This window comes from Pelodiscus sinensis, chromosome 18, assembly GCF_052426305.1.
Source record: "Pelodiscus sinensis isolate ZL-2025 chromosome 18, ASM5242630v1, whole genome shotgun sequence".
Classification (NCBI taxonomy): Eukaryota; Metazoa; Chordata; order Testudines; family Trionychidae; genus Pelodiscus; species Pelodiscus sinensis.
Genome location: NC_143069.1, coordinates 6,878,888 through 6,890,289, shown reverse-complemented (window position 1 = coordinate 6,890,289; position 11,402 = coordinate 6,878,888). Strand labels below are relative to the sequence as shown.

At 60.7% G+C, this 11,402-nt stretch overlaps 1 protein-coding gene across 1 annotated transcript; it reads left to right on the top strand.

The window, feature by feature from the left end:
• Positions 1-2,337: 2,337 nt before the first annotated feature.
• Positions 2,338-9,844, top strand: LOC142824060 (maestro heat-like repeat family member 5). The gene is made up of 6 exons (XM_089770384.1): positions 2,338-2,376; positions 5,730-5,825; positions 5,958-6,062; positions 6,268-6,403; positions 6,634-6,728; positions 9,683-9,844. The coding sequence occupies exons 1-6, from the start codon at positions 2,338-2,340 to the stop codon at positions 9,842-9,844; spliced, it is 633 nt and encodes a 210-aa protein (XP_089626510.1).
• Positions 9,845-11,402: the final 1,558 nt, after the last annotated feature.

Below are 11,402 nucleotides of genomic sequence, written 5' to 3'. Positions count from 1 at the left end.
TCAAGAACTCCTGCGTGAAACAGTTCTCGTGCAAGAAGCCTGCAGTGTAGGGCAGGGAGCAGCCTGTGGGGCTACTGGAGCTGCTGGCCGCAGGGTGCCCAGTCAGGGAGTGGGGGGGACCCCTAGGAATGGCTCAAACTTCCCAGAGGGATGGCTAGAGGAAGGACATTTGCCTGGCAGGGTGAGGTGGGGGGGCAGTGACCTCACAGTGACTTTGGGCAGCCCTCAGCATATAAGGCAAAGGGCAGGTGGGGAGGTGGTGACCTCACAGAGGGACCCACATCTCAGGCTGATAAAGGGGGGGGGGGCGGGCCCAGGGGACTTTGGAGACCCCCGGTTGCTTTAGCTCTGGTGCGTCTCCTCCTCACGGTTCCTTTGTGCTCTGTGAGTTCCACATCCCGACACCTTTGTGCAGAAGGTAAGAGCCCCCAGGGGTTTGGATCCCGCCCGGGGCCGGCTGGGTTCCTCCATCCCGCCCGCATTTCTGCTCTGTTCTTACCTCTTCTGTGCCCTTCCCCTGCTGCTCCCCCCCCCCCCAGCTTGGGACACAACAGACAAGCTGAGGGATGGGGTGAGATTTGCAGGAGCCCGTGGGGCGGGGGATGCAGCCCCCGTTGTGGGGACTGGTGAGGTGGGGCTGGAACAGGTCTATGCCGGTGTCTTTCAGAAGAAAGCTCCACCCCCCCACAGCTTAGACTCGCCCCTGATTGGCTGAGAAGGGGCTGTTGATGGGTAGGAGACTCAGGGTATGTCTACACTACAGAGTTAGTTCGAACTAAGCGAATTCGAACTAACGCGTCTAGAACTAAAAACTAGTTTGAATTAGCGTTTTGCTAATTCGAACTAGCATGTCCACATTGAGTGGATCCTGAACCGGGCTTAAGGATGGCCGGAAGCAGTGCCGGCAGGGCATGAGAGGAGGACTTAGAGCGTGGAGATGCTATCTCAGGCTAGCCGAGGGCTGCGCTTAAAGGGTCCCGAGCTCCACCCCGGACAGACAGTTCTCAGGGGTGCCCCGCTTGCAAAGCAGTCCTGGCTTGGAGTGCCCGGAGTGCCCACACTGGGGACATCACAGCACTCGGCCATCAGCCCGGCTGCACTTGCCGCAGGCTGCCATCTGGGGAGAGGGGGCAATTGGGGGGCTGCAGGAGAGCTTCCACCCCCAGAAGCCCGCAGAGCCAGCCCAGTCCTCCCCATCGGGGCCTCGTACCCCATTCCTCCCTCACCTCCTTCCACTTACCCTTCCCTAGCCCCCCTTCCTGATGTACAAAATAAAGATAACGTTTCTTCCAACATTGACTCTGTCTTTATTGAACAAAACTGGGGGAGACTGGGAAAAGGAGGTGGGAGAGGGGAAGAGAAAGGCTGGGAGAGGGGAGGGCAACTAACATGATCAGGGGTTGGGAACAGGTCCCAGATGAAGAGAGGCTATAGAGACTGGGACTGTTCAGCTTAGAAAAGAGGAGATGGAGCAGGGACAGGATAGAGGTCTCTAAAAGCAGGGGTTGGATGGAGAGGGTGCATTCAGAAAAGTTCTTCTTGAGTTCCCATAAAGAAGGACTAGAGGACACCAGAGGAAAGGAATGGGTAGCAGGCTTCAAACTAGTAAGAGAAAGTTAAGTATCAGAGGGGTAGCCGTGTTAGTCTGAATCTGCAAAAGCAACGAGGAGTCCTGTGGCATCTTATAGACTAACTGAAGTGTAGGAGCATAAGCTTTCGTGGGCAAAGACCCACTTCGTCAGATGCATGTAGTGTAAATTTCCAGAGGCAGGAATAAATATGCAGGCCAGGATCAGGCTGGAGATGAGGAGGTGGATCCAATCAAGGAGGATGAGGCCCACTTCTAGCAGCTGATCTGGAGGTGTGAATTCCAAGAGAGCAGAAGCTGCTTTTGTAGTTAGCAAGCCATTGACAGTCTTTGTTTAATCCAGAGTTGATTGTGTGAAACTTAAAGATGAACTGTAGCTCCGCAGTTTCTCTTTGAAGTCTGGTCCTGAAGTTTTTTTGCTGCAGGATGGCTACTTTTAGATCTGCAATTGTGTGTCCAGGAAGACTGAAGTGTTCCCCTACAGGTTTTTGTATGTTGCCATTCCTAATATCAGATTTGTGTCCATTGATTCTTTTCCGTAGGGACTGTCCTGTTTGGCCGATGTATATAGCAGTGGGTCATTGTTGGCACATGATGGCCTATATTACGTTGGTGGATGTGCAGGAGAATGTACCAGTGACAGTATGACTGATCTGGTTAGGTCCTGTGATGGTGTTGCTGGTGTATATATGTGGGCAGAGTTGGCAGCGAGGTTTGTTGCAAGGATTGGTTCCTGAGTTGGAGTGATTATGGTGCGTTGTGTAGTTGCTGGTGAGAATCTGCTTCAGGTTGGCGTGTTGTGTGTGGGCAAGGCCCGGCCTCTCTCCCAAGGCAAATAGTTAACCTGTGGAACTCCTTGCTGCAGGAGCCTGTGAAGGCTACAACTGGAACAGAGTTTAAAGGGAAATGAGATCAAGTCATGGAGGTTTTGTCCATGGAGTGCTATTAGCCAGGGGGTAGGAGTGGTGTCCCTGCCCAAGGTTTGTGGAAGGCTGGAGAGGGATGGCACGAGACAAATGGCTTGGTCACTGTCTTCGGTCCATCCCCTCCAGGATCCCTAGGGTTGGCCGCTCTCGGCAGACAGGCTACTGGGCTAGATGGACCTTTGGTCTGACCCAGGACGGCCATTGTAAGCTCAGGTCTCAGGGTCGGGGGTCTCAGTGGACCCCCTTGATTTTCATGCACACCTGCTCCTGGGTGGCCAGGCTGGCAGCTCTCCTGCCCTAGCCGGCCACTTTCCTGTGACCTAGTGCGGAGGTCGTGGACAAGGTCCACGATATCCGCACTAGCCCAGCTGGGTGCCCGCCTCTTGCGGTCCCGGGCAAGCTCCTGGGAGCCGCCAGTCTGGTCCCGGGAAGAGGGGGTGGGCTGGGGGACATCGGGTGGGTGGCTCTGTGCCGTGCCAGGTGCAGGGTCTGCTAGCTGGGTGCTGGCAGGCTTGTACCTGGCACGGGCACCGTAGCCAGCCCATGCCCCTTTAAGGGGTCTGGGGCCTGGAGGGGGGGCAATAGAGTTTCTCTGGTGTTGGCCAGAGTGGCCACCAGGGAAACCTGGGGAGGGCTAGCCTCCCACTAGTTCGAATTAAGGGGCTACACAGCCCTTAATTCGAACTAGTAAGTTCGAACTAGGCTTAATCCTCGTAAAATGAGGTTTTCCTAGTTCGAACTAAGCGCTCCGCTAATTCGATTTAAATTCGAACTAGCGGAGCGCTAGTGTAGCGCCTAGGAATGTTAGTTCAAACTCACGTCCGTTAGTTCGAACTAACATTGTAGTGTAGACATACCCTCAGGTCCTTGCAGTGCCTGTGCAAGACCGAGGCGATAATCAAGGGGCCATTTGGGGGCTGGGGGCAGTCGCTCTGGGGAGTTGGAACCCCTGGATTTCGCTCTTCAGGCTGCGCCCCAAGCTCCCCTTTGCTCCTCTCATTTGCAGAATGGCCAAACGCTTCAGACAATTCTTTAAGAACACCCTGAAGATGGCCCCAGGGCCGGTGGGGAGCAGCTCCTCCGTCCCCGCGGGCGGGGAAGCTGAATCCCACCAGCTCGGGGCGACTCGCCCACCGGCCAGGCCCACCCGGACCTGGCTCCAGGGGCGGCTGGGAAGGCGGGACCCAGCCCAGCGGGGCAGCCGGGTAGAGTGGCTCTGGGGCCTCCTCCTCTGTGGAGAGAAACATCTGCCCCGGGAGCCCAGCCCCCATTACCACCAGGGGGAATCGCCCTGCCCGGCCCCCGGGGACCTGCCAGTCTCCGGGAGCCCCCAGCCCGTCGCTCCCCGCACCAGCCCCTGTAGCTGTGGGTCCAGGTCCATCAGCAGCAGCGCCTGGGCCTCCAGCTGCAGCCGGGCCACCTCCCGCAGCCGCTCAGACCCAGGTGAGGGGCCGTGAACACGCTGGGCCCAGGGGCTCACCCAGTACCCGGGGGGGGCGGGGAGGGGCAGCCCCAGTGTCTGCCCTGCAGCCAGGGCAATGGATGGGGGCGGGGGCTGCTGCTTGGCTCTCTTGTTCCTGGTGGGGGCTCTGCTGAGGGCGTTGGCAGATGTGAGGGTGGAAGGGGGATGGGTCCCTGCGAGGGGCGTGTGGGGCCCAACCTGCCCTGGGTCCCTGACATGGGGGGCGCGTGACCCCTGCTGGGCGCTGGAGTCACCCTGTTCCCTTCCCTCCCGCACAGAGTCCCCCTGCGCCTCACCGGAGCGCTGCCAGGAGCGGGTGGACTCCCGGGTGGAGGACGTGTCCATTTACGACATCGAAGAGCAGCTCCACACCCGGGACACGGTAGGAACCTTCTCCACACGGGGGGGACCCGAGTGTGTCCGGCCCCTTCCCAGCACGTCCCCGCCCGGGAGGGACTTGTCCCTGGGGATCCCCCTGAGGCTCCTTCTCCTGCATGACATGGGCCCCCCAAGCTGGGGTCTCTTGTCATGCACCAGCTGGGCCCCCTCAAGCCTGGGGCAGCAGTTGGGGGGGGAGTGTGGGTGCTTGGACAACCAGCAGCTCCCACCTCCACTCCTGGGAGACCTGAGCCCTGCCGCTGCCCGGGGGGGGGGGGGGGGGGGCAGGCCCCAGGCTCACAGACTCTCTCTGGGGTGCAGAGCCCAGCCGCCCTCCAGCGGTTCCTCCTGGCCATCTCCACCGCCTGCCTCGCCGCCCTCCAAAGGGGCGAGGACACCCTGGCGACGCGCTGCAGCAGGGACACCGTGGTGGCCAGGATTGTGGTGAGCGAGTCGCGGTGGCCGGGAGGAGGGGATGGGATACGAGGGGTGGACAGGGGTGTGCCTGGGCAATGGGTGTGGGTGGGGGACCTGGAAATGGGATGGGTGGGGCCAGGAGAGCTGGAGGGGGTGGGTGGGTGGGTGGGGTTGGTGGAGGAGGGAGGGACAGAGAAATGGGGCAGGTCTGGGGTGCTGGACAGGAAGGGGGATTCGGGACAGGGAGGGGTCTCCCCGGGCCATGGGGGGGGGGGCTGGAAGGCAGCAGAGCGGGCTGCTGGGGATGCGCCTGGGGAGCAGGGATGAGGAGGTTCAGAGGCTGGTCACCAGGGCAGGGAGGGGCAGGAGACGGCCTGGGGACAAGGACTGAGCTGGTCCCGGTTTGGGAGGGGGGTGCTGGGAGGGGCCCTGTGCCGGGCAGGGGGGCTACAGGGCAGCGGGAGGCAGTGGGGTTGGATCCTGCTGGGTGGGGGCGCTGGCCGTGTGAGCGTCTCTTGGGGGCCCCAGTCTCACACGCCCCTTTGTCTCCTTGGGTCTCACAGGAGATCATGGAGGCCTCCCCCCACCTCTGGTCTTGGCCAATTGCCTCAGCGCCGCCTGCAGCCTCAGGTACCGACCCCCCCGACTCCCCCCCAAGAGCAGATCCCCTGGCCAGGGAGTGGGAAAGTCTCTGTCTCCTGCTGCTGAATTAACAGTCTCTGCCCCTCTCTCCTGCCAGCACCCTGAAGCCTCCCCTGCCGGCCCAGCTCCTGAGCCCCCTGCTGAGGGCGGCCGTGGGACAGACAGTGTCTGGGGACTGGCAGCAGGAGCCCACCCACAATCAGGTACGTCCCCTCCCTCGCCCCCCCCCCCAGCCAGGAGCAGGAGCAGCCTCTGGCGGCCTGGATCCCCCAACCCCAGCCCCCCCTCTGACCCAGGGCTCCCCCTTGTCTTGCAGGAGTTCAGCCGGGGCCTTGCTGACATCCTCGACGTCCTATTGGGCAATCTCCTCGCGGAGTCCCCAGACACCGCCCGGCTCCAGCTGATTCTGGAGGTGAGCCCCGTGGGGGGTCGAGGGAGGGGCTGTGTCAGTGGCTGGGGGGGGGGCACAGTCTGAGAGGAGCCCCAGGCTCTGCACAGAACCGGCACCTCCCTACGGGTCCTGACCTGCCTCTTTCCCCCCCAGCACCTGAGCACGTGGCTGGAGTCCCGCCTGCCCCAGGAGCGAGCCAGGGCCCTTGGCAGCACCACGGCCCTGCTGCGAGTCGCCACCACCCTCCCGGGGTTTGACGTAAGTGACCTCAGAGCCGGGGGGTCTGGGGCTGCAGGGCGCGGGGCTGGGAGCATCCCCGGGAGGCAGAGGCAGGGTCGGGAATGGGCCGGGAGTGATCCGCGTTCCCCTTTCCCTGGGGAGGGGCGACCCTGGGCCTTTCAGGGAGCGGCCGTTTGCGTGGGACAGGATGCTGAGGGACCCCCCTTCTTCTCTCTCCCCTCAGAACTCAGCCGACTGGCCGAGGATGGGTCACCACGTGGCCCAGCTGGGCCTTTTCATTTCAGACCCTTCCGAGGACGTCAGCCGGCTGGCCCGGGAGGGGGTGCACCGCCTCTTCCAACTAGTCCTGCACCACAGGGGTAAGTAACCCAGCTGGGAAGTGGGCCCCAGGGACACCCTGAGGGTGCCGGCGGCGGGGGGAGGGGACCCAGCCCTTTTCCCCAGACTGGCCCAAGGGGGGATGCGTCCCTCTGTGTTCCCGTCCTTCTGCCCCCTGTGCCCCTCCATTTGCCCAGGGATGCCTGCAGGGACCCGTGGGAGGGAAGGGCTCAGACCTGCCAGCAGAATGACCCTGTTGTGTCTCTTGCAGGCCTCAACATCCACCAGGCAGCGGACCTGTGGTGCAGGCACTGGTACAAGGAGAGGTGGGTCCTGGCTCACAGCAACACCGTCAGGGTGGGAGAGGTAAGGACGCGCTGCCAGGGCAGGGCAGGGCTCGGGGGTGGGGCTGGCTGGGGCCCTCGTGCGGGTAGGACGCGGGGGGGAAGCGGGGAGTCGCTGATCGAATAGTCGATGCATTTTCCCTCGGCTATTCGAGCCGTGGACAGGGCGGCGCTGCCCCTTTGTGACGCTGTCCCGGCGTTTCAAAGGGGCGGCGCTTCCTAGGGGCAGTGACGCACGGAGCCCGGATCTCCCGTAGGAGGGGAACCAGGGCGGGACGGGGCGCAACACTTTTCTATGGAGGTCGCTCCAAGATGTTGGCCAGTGGCCTAGGGCTGCTCTGTTGTGCGGAGGGGGTGAGGTCTGGGAGGGTCTTGGGGGCAGGAGGAAGGTGTGACCCGAGGCAGGGGTTAGGGTGCAGGCTGAGGAGAGCGTCTGGGTGCAGGGTCTGGAAGGGAGTTTGGGGGAGGAGGAAGCTGTTTTAGCCCCAGGAGTTGGGGCCGGGCTCTGGGCCGTCAGCTGAAACCTCCTGTGCTCTTGATTTCAGGTCTTTGGGCAGCTCTTCACACCAGAGCAGGAGAATGCCTTTCTGGAGACTGCTCTGCACGCTGCCCGCTCCCCCCTGCGGCGCCACAGCAAGGCCGGGCTGGTCCTGGCCCACGCCCTGCAGGGGCAGGCCCATCAGCTCCTGGAATACATGGTGAGCAGCAGGAGCAAATGCAGGAGAATGGGGCAGGGGCAGGGTCTCCTTCTCTTCCCCTCAGTGAGTCCCCCCCACCCCTTTCCTCAGGCTGCCCCCACCCCATGTCCTACCCGCATGGTTGGGGGAGAAACCGTGTCCTAGGAGGCGGGAGGGGGCAGAGGTGTCAGGAGCCCTGGGGGGGTCAGGAGCTCCCCCTACGGGCTGCAGGCCTGACAGGCGTGAGCAGAGAGCAGAACAAGTCTCAGCGCAGGGGGAGGGGGGTGGAAATCCCGGGGGGCCCAGTACCCCTGAGTCCTTGGGGGATGAACCGCTGACGGATTCTGCTTCCCTGGCAGCAAGAAGACAGCCAGTGAGGGAGCTGAGGAGCCAGCAGCTGCGTCCCCCTCTCCCCAACCCTCCTAATTGTATAGAACTGGATTTAAACTCTGATTAAACAACTTTTGAAAAAACATTTGTATCAGGCTTGGTCAATAATTTTTAATGGGGGGGGTCATTTTGGTAACTGATCAAGGGCCACATTTCTACCGAGGGGTTTGGGGTCTGGGACGGGGTGGTTGGGTGCAGAAGGGAGTTTAGGGTAGGAGCCTGGGTGCAGGGAGGGGGTGGAAGTCTGCCCTGGCTGGGGGGCAGGGCTGGAGGAGAGTTAGTTAGTTTCTGTCTGGGAGCATGGAGGAAGCAGCCTCAGCTACAGGCTGGGGGGTTTAGAAGCCGAGACCCCCTTCCCTATATCAAGGGGGGCTGAGGCATCCTAGACCTGCCCTGTAGCCTGATGACATCTGTGCTGTACTGTATCCTGAAGAAGCAATAAACCACATCTATTCTACCGGCTGGTGGAGTCTGTTCGTGCCATTACGGGGGTGCAGGAGGCGGGGGACCCCAACGCGCCGTCACAGGGTGCCAGAGAGGAGTCTGGCCTGGGGGTGGGGTGTCGGGGGGGGGTGCAGGGTCAGGGAGGGAGCTGTGACCTGGGGAAAGGGGGACACAGGTTCAGGTGGTCGCCTGGGACGGGCAGTGGGGGAGGGGATGTGGGTGCCGGGGCAGGCTCTGGCTGGGGGGCGCTTACCTAGGCAGCTGCATATGGGGGAGCCCAACTATCACCTGAGAGGATGGAGGAGCCCGACTGTCACCTGAGGGGACGGGGGAACTCAATTTTCAACTGTGGGGAATGGAGGAAACAATGTGGAGGGGAGGGAGCGAGATGGGGGGGTGAATTGTTCCCGGAGGGGAGATCTCCCTGGCTGGGGGGGAAGGGACATTTCCAGCAAAGCCCCTCACATAAGAGGGGGACAGATGGGGAGGAGGGAGAGGATGGGGATGGGCAGAGAGCTGGGCAGGTAGAAATGGGGAGGGGAAGGAGAAGGGAAGGGGGAGGAGATGGAGGAGAACAGGGGATGGGAACAGCGGAGGGTGGGGATGAGGAGCAGGACAGAAGTAGGGCAGTGGTGAGGATGGCTGGGCGATGAGAGCCCAGTCAGGGCCCAGGGGAGCTGCCCTTTCTGTGCCCAGGTGTCTGGGGGTCTCCCCCACACGCACATAACCCTGCTCCTCAGAGACTCTTTACAGTTTTTTTTTCCAGCTCCCACTTTTGGGGGCAGGGACGTGCTGTCAGGAAGGGGCGATACCTCAAGTCACATCAGGAACACAGAGACACCCCCCCCCCACCACGTGACAGAGGCCAGGGCCAGCTTTAGGGAGCCCTACAGCAGAAACCTCTTCCCTCTCCCCCCAACCCAGCATCAGAGGAGGTGACCTCCCCTCCCCCAGGAGGCTGCAGGGCACATCCCAGAGCAGCGGCTCTCAAGCTTTTTGGCCCCAAACCACCTGGCTCAACATAAACCTTTGCGTTCTAACCATTTTGAGTTGCACCCAGTGTTTCTGGGCAGGGCTATCAACAAAAGGATTAGTAAGAATGATGGAATATGGAGGAAATAAATAACACAAGGCAAGAGAAAAGTGACAACTTTACAATTGAGCGTGTAGCTCTCTATTTTACTGACATCTTTCTGGGCATGTTACCGTGCATGCGATGCCACCTCAGTGCCACACAGCTGGTAAGTTCTCGTTTCTTTTATCATAGCAGCATTCATTGAGAACTGTTTTTAAACTATTTAACAATGAAACAAAAGGGCAGATTGTCTGTTATGGACCATTGCGGTAGAGAGAAAGGAAACCGGCCTTACTGCTACTTTAACTGCAGTAGTCGACAAGAAATTTTCTAAGTACTTGTGATGCTCCTTTTACAATCTGGATAAAACCTCTTCCCAGACGTTTCAAGTCCAGCACAAGACACGATTCTCATGGGCACAGCGCCTTCGGCATCACGGCTCGTCACACGGCACAACAGCTGCTGCGGGTGGCTGACCGGCCTTCGCTAAGGAGCGAGCAACACGGACCGAGCTGTGTGACTGGCCAGCACTGGGCTACTGAAACCAACTGAGCTGCCAGTCAGCAGACCTCGGCGTGGCTCTTTTCAAACTGTGCCCGGCCACGTTTTAACTGGATTGACGTACCCCACTGTGCTCCTCTAGGTGCTATAAGCAACTCAGCTTCTGACATGGCCATGTGGCGCTGTTTGACAGGTACAATGTTTGACACTTTGTTCAGAGGAGATCACACACGTGAAGATATTTTAAATACAGACAAAATCTCTTCTGTTTAATTTGGTGCCCCAGGAAGCCTGGCTCCCAAGGCAACGTCTAATTCGCCTGTATGGTCGAGGTGGCCCTGCTAGCACAACACTTTGTACCCAGCCCAGCCCGGCTCTGTCGCTGTGGGGAACATGGGCTGCCGGGGGCTGCTCTGAGGTACGATGGTCACCGTGGGGTGTCAGCGCAGCACGGCCAGGGCTTGGCACGTGTGAGAAACAGATTGTGAACTTCCTTTCCCTTGCCGAGATGGCTCTTTGTGGTGTCCCTGTACCCACAGGACGGTCACTTGTTTCCTTTCACCTCCCCCTCTTTCCTCTATTTTTTAATTAATTGCTGTTTAATAAATTGTGTTTGCCCTGAGCTCTATGTAACGAGCTGTGGTCGGGAAGCATCCGGAGCACAGAGACCACCCCAAGCTGGGGACTCCCTGCCCCTGTGCTAAGTGCCCAGGACAAGACTGGGGGGTCGCGCCTCCAGGGATCCTGGCCCAGCCTTGCTGGGGTTACGAGGGACTTTCCCCCGCTTACACTGGGAGCAGGGTCAGCCACAGCCCTTGCTGTCCACACAGAGAGTGAAAAGCACCGGAGCCACCTCCCCGGAGCCCGGCTCCTGTGGAAACAAACAAGCGTCTCTGCTCGGGCGACTCCAGCAGGACGGGGAGCCGGGCTGACTCCGCTCACCCCCATCCAGGGACAGGCGGGTTTGAGTCCTTGTGTGGGGGTCGTACCCGCAAAGTTTGCCTTCCAATTGCCGCCCAGGAAAACCAGGGCCTCCCAGCCACCACTGGCCATCCTCCCCCGTGTCCTTTCAATGCCAATCCCCCGCCCTCAGCTACGATGGCTGCCACCATTGTCCCCCTCCCCTCAGGGAAATGGTGCCCACTGGGGGGAGGGGAATATGGGGGGAGAGCGGGGATAAAGGGAGCAGGTGCTGAGGGGGGAAGGGATGAGGGGACAATGGAAACTCCCCCACCTGGCTGGGGGGCACCAGCGTTCCCCGTTCATGAGTGTGTCAGTGTGTATCTGCCCCATGCCCATGGGGGGTGTCGCCTGCCCCTTATTCCCTCCCTCCCCACCGGACAGAGTTGCCCCAGCTCAGCCGGAGTTTTGGAGGGAAAACAAATCCCCACACCCCATCCGCTGACCCTGACTCGGTGAGGGGGGAACCGTTCCCATCCCTCCTCTCGCCACCCCCTTCCAACAATGTCTGTGGCCCCCGCTGGACCTTCCTCCATCTCCCCCCAAACCTCCGCCCTGCTGCCCCTTCCCATGTCCCCTCAAATCTCCGTCCTTTCTGCCCCATCCTGTCTGCTCTCAAACCCCTTCCCCCATCTCTCAGCACTGTCCT